The 10,000-nt window shown below is 39.2% G+C and overlaps 2 protein-coding genes across 2 annotated transcripts in view; one reads left to right on the top strand and one right to left on the bottom strand.

Moving 5' to 3' along the window:
* Positions 1-5,946, top strand: part of LOC138023050 (retinal-specific phospholipid-transporting ATPase ABCA4-like) — a 27,914-nt gene extending 21,968 nt beyond the window's left edge. Inside the window, exon 13 of the mRNA XM_068870083.1 lies at positions 5,857-5,946. Coding sequence (XP_068726184.1) covers positions 5,857-5,946 — 90 coding nt within the window. The remainder of the gene's footprint in view (positions 1-5,856) is intronic.
* Positions 5,947-8,227: 2,281 nt separating this feature from the next.
* Positions 8,228-10,000, bottom strand: part of LOC138023787 (uncharacterized) — a 3,316-nt gene continuing 1,543 nt past the window's right edge. Inside the window, exon 1 of the mRNA XM_068870858.1 lies at positions 8,228-10,000. This exon is cut by the window's right edge and continues 1,543 nt beyond it. Within this exon, the coding sequence (XP_068726959.1) occupies positions 9,455-10,000 (546 nt within the window). The 3' untranslated portion in view covers positions 8,228-9,454.

Below are 10,000 nucleotides of genomic sequence, written 5' to 3'. Positions count from 1 at the left end.
ATCCCTCGAAAACGATTTTTTCTTTAGACATTTTTTAAAATTTAATCGGCATTTTTGAGAGAGAAGAGTCTCATTTAAACCCAAGAAATTGAAATTTGTTTGGGACTAGGTGGAGGTGCAATAAGTGGCGGTGTTCGATCCCCACTTCTGCGGGGATTGATGCCGACAGGGGAAGATCCTCAGCCACAAAGGTTCAATATGGATTCAGAAAGGCGCATTCAGCCTATGTTATGAGCGCCAGGAATATGCTTGAACCAGTAGGCTCGCGTAAGTTTTAAACATTGTTGTTATATTCTGGGTAAATTCGTATAAATGATTTTCGTTCATGATAAATTATTCTCAATTTGTTTACGCGGTTACTGAAGGGTGCGTACTTTTACTAGCTCTCATGTGCATGCGGGAGAGGCTCAGGGGTAACCGCATGGACGGAGAAAGTTGGCACAGAACACTGCTGCTCAAACGTACTTTCCTAACAGGAAGCCGTTGCCGGGGTAAAGTCTCTTCACAACTGTTTATTTACTTAGTGCTCTAGACACGCGAGTGCATGAATGTGAACCGGCAAATTCATGCTCTCATTCCCCCGGCCGATGGGTCCTTTGATATGTTCTTCCGGTTTCCTAATTTTCATGAATTATTTCATGGATAAAAGCCCTTTTGGAAACGAACAAGGGAGCGACGGCGAAAATCGCCCCGTAGCGTGGAAACGTGACTTGCGTGTCGAGCCGGCTCACTGCACTAACGACTCGACACGCAAGTCATGATTTTCACGGTCGCTCGCTTGTTGGTTTTCCTCGGTCCTTGACTCAACCTCGTTCCCAGGGTCTCTCTTCTCTGCCTCCATTGTCGTTGAGAGAAGACCCTGGTTCACGCTGGTCACGTGTCTCCCAGAATCTGGGAGGTTGGCGAAATGTGTGTTAGGGGATGGGTGGCAATGTAGGCTTTGTTGACATTGCAAAGAAGGGAATCAGCACGCAATTGATTTTGTGGCCAGATAACCATTGACAAAACGTTTGACAGCAGTATTTTATGTACTACACATATGGAACCCGATGTGAAAGAAAAAAAGTTGTGGTCAAATCGATCAGACGCCACAGAAAATATCCTCACGTTATTCAAGTTTTCATCCGTGTGAAGGTCCGGATCAACGAAGAATGCTAATAGTTTGCGACAATTTTAAAGGAAAGAAGATTTTGCCGAGCAAGAAAACAAGCGAAACGGTTATCCATGGAAAACAAACATGTTCAGCGATCAGCCGGTGTGTTGTTATTTAAGTTCTCGAGTCACATATCGACCTCAAATCCATCAAATCAAACTGTATTAGCATGTGCAGGTATTTCATTTTGTTCTTTGATTTTCGTTTTTCTTTCGAAAGTTAAACAACGTGATTGCTAAGGTCGCAATCTTGTACAGCGAGTTGACAGTTTGACTTGTGATATTTATATTTCAACAACTTCGTGTAAATTGTCGATGTCGTTAAGATTTTTTTTACCACTGCACCGCGCTTTAATAGCGTGTATATTTTTAGTCGCAGTAAAATAAAAGAGACATTTTTATCAAGCAAACGTAGTGTTTGGTGTATTCTTTTATGTTAGTGTTTGTTCTGAAGAAGCAACTTTGGCTACTAACGAAATTAATTTTTTTTAAAGCGAACGTCAATCGCCGCTCGACATTTAAGTCACAAAAGCTCTTGCTTTTAGTTTGACCGCTTTTGTGGGAATTCATCTCCTGTGGGAATATAACATCAGCTCTTTTGACCTTTTTATTTTAGAAATGCCTTGTTAAACGAATATTTTTTGGCCCAGGTGCGGTTGCGGGATCAAAATATAACGAAAACACTACCCTAGTGGAACAATGTTTGTCGACGAGTGCCACGTGACCAGCGTGAACTTCTCTCAACGACAATGGAGGCAGAGAAGAGAGACCCTGGGAACGAGGTTGTCCTTGACTATCCCTGAGCGGAAAGAGAGACTGCTCGTGGACAAAGTTGTCCAAATTTCACGGATACTGATCACGCAAACAAAGAATGTTTTTTTTTTTCCAAAATGGTTTTTATCCATGAAAAAATTCATGAAAATTAGGAAACCGGAAGAACATAATAATAGACCAATCATTTCTTAATAATAGACCATGCCCTCAGTATGGAGGGGGACATTTCTTAATAATAGACCAATCATTTCTTATTTATAAAAACATTCTTTGTAAATATTTACTTTTATTCTTATGTACATATTCTATTATCTAGTTTTTAATTCATTGTCATTGTAAAGCAGTTTTTAACGCTATATAAAATAAAGGTGTTTATTATTAATTTCTTATTCACAGCGTGTCAATGTCTACGCATACTTGATAATTAAGATTTTTTCTCAACTAGACTTAGTCTTTTTAGAGACGTTTTTTCCCGGGTAAGATGGGTTTTTACGAGCGTGCACAAGGGCTTAGGGGTGACAGGTTGGCAGGGGGAATGGGAACATGTTTTCGCACCCTTGAGTAACCGCGTAAACAAATTGCGGTTAAGTTATCATGAACGAAAATCATTTATACAAATTTACTCAGAATATAATAACAATGTGTAACACTAACGCGAGCCTACTGGTATCAGCATATTTGTGGCGCTCATAACAGGCTGAATGTGCCTTTTTCAATCCATATTGAGCCTTTGGGGCTGAGGATTTTTCCCCGTGGGGATCGAACACCGTCACTTATAGCACGTCCACCTAGTCTTAAACAAATCTCAATGTCGTGGGCACACTGTTATTTTTAAATGACACCCTTCTCTCTCAAAAATGCCGATTAATTTTAAAAAATGTCTAAAGAAAAAATCGTTTTCGAGGATTTGTAATGTCTAAAAGGAAACCACCTACCTTCTCGAGTAAGTAATAGCTTGAATTCTCTCTCCACTCCAATGTCATTGCTGATTTTGCAATACACGGGGTGATTATAGACCGGCCTTGCTACACTCGCGGATTGCAACACATTCCGCATTCGCGGGGTTAAATGAACTGGGGCCCACCAACGAGGAGTGAATAGCCACAAGAAGCCAAGCAATGAAATGTAAACAACTAGCGACTTGATATCAATGCATGAAAGGTTTTTTCGCATCAAAAGGTAGATTGAGAACTAGTATTTCTAGCATGCACTTTGGGCTTACACCTTAAAACGCTATTAAGCACCCAAAGAAGGATTATACCTATTGACCTTTGGTCAGGTCATGCGTCACGCCATCTTGTTATTACATCATATCGTGGTTCTGTTCCGGAATGTTACTTCTGTGAATTTGTTTGCGGTCAGGTACCGACAAAACAAGGGTATCACATGTCCAGCAAGCTACATACATTACTGTACCAAACACAGCAATTTAGTGGAGGATTGTTTTGATCAGACAGATAATGGATAATTTTTAGAAACACCGTAAAGTTCATGTTATGTTGCAGTTTCGATCGAGTCCGGACTGAAACAAAGGGCAGTGTGTGTTGATCGAAGTTCAAAAGCATCAACTCTATATAAAATTATTCTGCAAGCCCTTTAAGTAATTTTGCGAACATTTTCTCTCCATGAAAACGGTTACAATTTGCTTTGCGTAGCCAGCCGGCGGTTTGTGTCATAAATTCAGTCCGAGATTCTTGTCAAAGTACTCTTCACATTTTGATCTCTCGACGGGGTAATTTTTCATTGCAGCCAGAAATATTCTAACACAGTAATTTAAAAAGGTTGTTCTTCATAGGTGTTGTTATTTCTTGTCCAAACTCGATGTACCAATTGGGTTTCTGTTTTGTGGAAGTTGGGTCAAATTTGCGATTTTTTTGAAATGCCTGAAACTGGCTTTCTTCTAAAGGCCAAAACATTTTGATTTCAACAGCTTATCCGAATTTTATTACTGTATTATAAAGAGCTAAGGTGTGTTTATATTGCGTTTGTGTTTCATAAACAAACGATGCCGCGTCTTACCGTACGAGCGAGTTAAAAATGTGTTATTTTCCGCCAATTTTACCATTCGGAGAAGGCCAACATGCCGTGTTTTCAAACTTTCTCCAATTTCGCAAAATTTAAAAAGCTGTTGAAACTTTTAGAACTTTTAATGTTATTTTTGAAAATACTTCACTATAGAGGTTATTTGGGCAAAATATGAAGGAATTCGAAATTTCACGACTGACGCCCAATTCTCTATAATTTCAGGCATCGGCTCTTAACACTTTTATTGAGCATGCAGAAAAATCACTGGTCGAACCGCGCTTCATTTCCTGTATAGACATACATCAAGTAGTTGCAATGCTTACATGAACGTAATTTCCTTTTAACGAAGCCAAAGGAGTGATTTACTTCTGAATCAACTGAAAACACTGTGGTATATTTTATTATTAAAAATAAGATAATTACGTAGTAAAGCTTCAGACGGGTTTTATTGACTTAGCAACCATGAGATAACAATTCAGTGCACGCAGCAAGCATGAGCTGATCCAGAGAAATCTCATTATTGACTCCATGGCTGTCGTGAAGTAACTGACTGTGCTATAATGGCCAATCTTAAAAAGAGTTGGTGGAAATTAAAAGCGTGTCGTAAGCTTGTTGTAATAATTAAGGTGCCAATTACAAAATTGTAACAACATTTCCGACTCAGGAGCCCATCTTGGTCAACCCTCATAATTTTTAATCATGCCACAGGCGGCCCAAGCTCACGATGCAAGTAGTTATTTTTTTAATCTTTATGCGAACGTTCAGCGCGTGAAACGTGACATATTTACCGCCGACATCTACTATTCTCAATTTTCGAATTCCCCATAATACACTTTGTTTGCCCCCCAAATTTTTGTTTTCAAATGCTCTTGGGGACACTGCATATTCCCAAGAGCATTTGAAAACAATGCAAAATTATGTTTATGTTTATGGTTTATGCAAAATTTGGGGGGCAAACAAAGTGTATTATGGGGAATTCGAAAATAGAGAATTACATAACGATCGAGTTTGATTTCGCGAAACGTGACTCTCGCCTTGCAGCATGTGGAGGTGTTGTGCTACAACGGTTTGAATTTATGAAATCAGTTTGTATGGGGAAAAACGGTAATCGGCATTTTAGCCTAAATTTTGATATTTTTTGCAATAAAAAGGATTCACCTCAATGTCGTGTTGTCTTTTTTGTTATTATCTCTCTTCTCAGCTCGATCAGAAGCTTTTTAAGCGAGTTATGGCTTTTTGGTTTTCCTCTCCTAAGAAAGAGGAAAGGTTACACACTCGATTCGGGAGTGACCCCCGCTCGAAGCGAAATAATCTGAAACTGAAACTGAAAAAAAAACTGAACAAACTTTATTTCAACACGTGACATTGATGAGCCTAAAAAAGGACTCGTTACAAAATTGTATGTGTAACAAAATACAAACCACTGAAAGCATGCCAGCCGCCCCAATTCCTCCACAGAATCATAGTACAGAGTTAAGCGCTCCCTTTCAGTTAAAGGGAACCTCCACTAGAGCAGGAATATATCTTTAAAATAGTTAACATAATGCTCACAATCAAAATTGTTGAAACGTTTTCCAATGGAATCGTTTGTATCCGAAATAAATTAATTTCAAAAACACTTGTTTTGGTTTTCAAAGTTCCTGTGCACCGCCATCTTGAATAATTGCGACGTGTCTTGGTTGCCCTATTGTTTTAAAACAAAAGCTCTTTGTGCAAATACAAAAGAGCAACCATAACACGTCACAATTATTCAAGATGGCGACGCCCAGGAAATTTGAAAATCAAAACAAGCGTTTTTTTTGAAATTCATTTATTTCGGACACAAACGATTCCATTGGAAAACGTTTGAACAATTTAGATTGTAAACATTATGTTAAATATTTTGAAGTTGTATTCTTGTTTTAGTGGAGGTTTCCTTTAAATTCCAAGCCATATTCATCTCCACAGAGCACGCTACAAGGTTCTGAATCGAAGAAAGCTAGCCATCCGGACTGAGTGATGATACTGTTGGCACCTACCACGGAAATCTTCGAAGCCCGAGCGGTATGCCGGGCTAATAAATTGACCCTGACCAGGGAAAGGGAGCGCACAGTTCAAAACAAGCAATGTACTTTGCTCAGCTGTCCCTTAGGGAGATTTCCGTCCAAGCTGCTGACGGAGCAATCTTATGAAAGGCAGCCAAAGCAACGACTAGACGTGTTTACAAAATTTTCAAAAAAAGCACTGTCGTTCGCACCGGCAATCTCAATCTAATCGTTCGATTGCCTTTGAAAGTTTTAACCAGCTCGCTTTTGAAGGATGTCTTCGAATTTTATGTGTAAAGAGTGGCAAGTAATATTCCCTGTGTACATTTTTAAATCGCATTTTAGATATCTCGAGGAACCACAAGTTATATGGTGGTCTGTCCTCTTTGATTTGATTTGTAAATACCGGTACTCGTGTACAAGGCTTTTTAAAGTTCATCATATTAAGCATATCATCTGATCAAAAAATACTTTTTCGTTAGATTGAGATTGCGGTGCTAACGAAAGCACCACTTTGCTGACTTGTCATAACAATGCTCCGTCGGCGGCTTGGACGGAAATCTCCCTAAGGGACCGCGGAGCAAAGTACATTGCTTGTTTTGAATTGTGCGCTCCCTTCCCCTGGTCAGGGTCAGTTTGTGAACGCGGCATACCGCTTGGGCTTCGAAGATTTCCATGGTAGGTGCCAACAGCATCATTACTCAGTCCGGTTAGCTACAGTCTCGGTCACAAATGTTGTAACACAGACGGCACTTCGCCCCCTTTCCCCCTTCAATGTTGATGTTTATGGGTTGGAGTGCAAAAACCAACCGGTAAATGCAACATTGATTGGAGGGAGGAGGAGGGGTATGTTATTAACAGCCTTCACTTGCTGTCAAGCGAAGTGTTACAAATGTATATGACCGAGATTGTAGTTTCTTCGATTCAGAACCTTGTAGCGTGTGCTGTGGAGATTAATACGGCGTGGAATTTAACTGAAAGGGAACGCTTAACCCTGTACTATGATTCTGCGGAGGAATTGGGGCGGCTGGCACGCTTTCAGTGGCTTTATTTCGCTTCGAGCGGGTGTCAGTCCCGAATCGAGTGTGTAGCCTTTCTTCTTTCTTAGGAGAGGAAAACCAAAAAGCGATAACTCGCTTAAAAAGCTTCGGATCGAGCTGAGAGGTGAGGTGATGATAGAAAAGACAACAAGACATTGATGTGAGTCATTTTTATTGCAAAAATATCAAAATTGAGGCTAAAATGCCCATTATCGTTTTTTTCCCATACAAACCTTCATAAACTCAAACCATTGTAACACAACACCTCCATATGCTGCAAAGCGAGAGTCACGTTTCGCGTAATCAAACTCGGTAGTTATGTAATAGTAGATGTAGGCGGCAAATATTTCACGTTTTACTCGCTGAACGTTCGCATAAAGATTAAACGAATAATAACTACTCGCATCGTGAGCTTGGGCTGCCTTTGATCATGCAAGCTGTCATATACTAAAATGGGGTGTAGTCACTTACAGTGGGTATCCATCATCGTCAGGGATCGCAAAAAAAAACATATAATAAAAAATAAAAGATAGTTAGTCTAAAGATCTTGGTAGTCACTTATGGACGTTCGCGCGAAAATTTTTCAACATTGATTTCTTTCTGAAACTTTTACCACTGTAAGATAATGAGTTAGTTATGTCAGAAATGTAAAAAAAATGGGGGGTCACCAACTTCGTTTTGGAGAGAACATGCCCGGAAAAACACCCAAAATGTGACAAAATCGGACTTCGTTAGCGAATAAGGCCAGTGTCTTTAAACCCAAATATATTGCAATTAAATCTTTGAAGTGAAATCTTCTCTGCCAAATATTGTTTAAGTGGACTTATTAAGTGAATTTAGTCAACTGGTGAGGTTCCTTAAAGATCAAGTTCGCATTTAGCGACCACAGTTTCACGCGACTTGCCGCCTCAAGATGGCTGGATTTGATGTCCCGTGAGCAGAAATCTTGAAATTTTTTTAACTTCCCACATTGATTTTTTGTTCATTTTTCGACAACGTGAAGATAATTGTAAATAAAATCCGTTTCTGGAAAGAAAAATAGGGGTCACCGAACGTCCAAGAACGTTAAATCCAGGCAAAGCTATAGCCAAGGCCTTTTGCCCTATCATTTCTCATTTTATTACTTAGCGCGCGCGCTCGTGTATGACGTGGCGTGTGCATTTGCGCGCGCAGTAAGGATGCGCAGAAACAATTGGCGCGAACGTCCTCAAAGCTTCTCACTGAACAAAGTTAAAACAAGAAATCTACCACTTTATTTCCAAAGTTTTACTTACTTAAAATATCATAATATGGCTACTGCACCCTGGTCTATTGTAATGACCACAGAATACTCGTCTATGATGTACCAATAGAAGTCTAAGTTATCATGCCTTAATTAAGTGTCACTGAACTATTCACCACAAAATTAAAACAAGAAGTTCCACCACGAGAAAGATTGTACTTTCTCATTTTGATGCATATCAAACATGCATGACTTGGGTGTAATTAAAAATTATCCCTGATGAAATCGAAGTATTGGCATCAACAAGATGTAATTATTACATTTCATTGACCAACCTAAACATAAATTTATCATATGGTTTCTTTACCAATTTCCAAGTAAAAGCTTTAGGAAACTAAGTAAGCATTTTAAGATTGCTGGGCTAGTTATTTGTACGAAGATAGCTTGGGGCCTTGATTAAAATGGCCAAGTCGCGATTTTATTCAATGAAACGGACCTTCTTGTTTCAAAATTGGCTAAACTTAGAAAAGCCATTGATTATATAGGCAAACTATTAAACTAATTCCAATATTCTACACAGACTCAGAAAAACTTAATGTTTAAAAGTATAAGACAAACAATCTTATTAAAGTCTCAACCTCGGGTAATGCTTTCTCCTTGGCTCACTGAATCTCGGTTATCAGGCATTTTACCTGCGTTTGACCTTATGGGGAAATGACTCTCAGCATAAAATCACTTTCTGGTCGTTTCTTAGACTTAAAATTAAGCAAAACCGAAGGTTGAGAATTTAATAAAACAACTATTCCATTCGCCTTTGTTGGATACGTGATTGGTAATAGCCAACTCAGCGCTACGCCCCTTGTTGGCTATTTAGCATCTCGTATATAGCACCATATACTTCATTGGCGAACCAATAAATCATCAACTCGCTTATAAAGATTACCTTGACAATAACAATAATCGTACTTAGCCTTAGCTGTATCTCCTCTTTCTTTGCCCTGTAGAACCTACTTGCGTAAATACAAGCAATAAACTGATAGTTCTAAAAAAACAAACATATCATTTCTTCCAGTAACAAGTCTTTCACTTTGGGGGTTACTGAACGTGTTTTTAGGCTGCCTTTGGGCGAGAACAAATAAAGGATGCATCTTGTGACCACACGAGGCTGTGCTATTGGCTATGTAACAAGCTGAATTTGTGTAAAAAGTGGCTTCTGTTTATTTTTCTGAAAGAGTTTCAAACAGCGATTCTTCAGGCTTGACAATTTTCCGGATGATGTGCATGCAAGAACTGAAACTTGTAGACAAAGTCATGCCAATTGCTAGAGTGCGGAGAGCTGTCAGTTTTAGGTTGCTTAAAGATCCTTCCGAATTGAGTGCAAAATAAAACACAGCCATGACATTACTCTCAAGATAAGCCAAAATCATGCAAACACTGATGTAGAAAACATACCTCGTCACAAATTTGTGTTTGTTTAAGATGATTATGAAAAGCCCATTGCAGACAGTGCACACTGTGTCGTATGTTTCAAAATAAGAAGGTCCTTGCGAACCAGAAAAAGACATTGTTGAAGAACAAAACGGTACTACTATCCCTAAAACCAACAAAGAAATATTTGAAGCGAACCAGTCACTCCGAATCAGCTTTGAAATGTCGGTTTGAACGGTCCACGTGGATTTACAGGCGAACCGACTATACATGAAAAAACAGAAGATCTTAAAAGGTGACCAACTTAAGGAAAGGAACAACTGAAGTGAGTCCAT

Source organism: Montipora capricornis, chromosome 11 (assembly GCF_036669925.1).
Source record: "Montipora capricornis isolate CH-2021 chromosome 11, ASM3666992v2, whole genome shotgun sequence".
Taxonomy (NCBI): domain Eukaryota; kingdom Metazoa; phylum Cnidaria; class Anthozoa; order Scleractinia; family Acroporidae; genus Montipora; species Montipora capricornis.
Note: the sequence above shows the minus strand (reverse complement) of the source record. Positions and strands in the feature narration are given on the sequence as shown.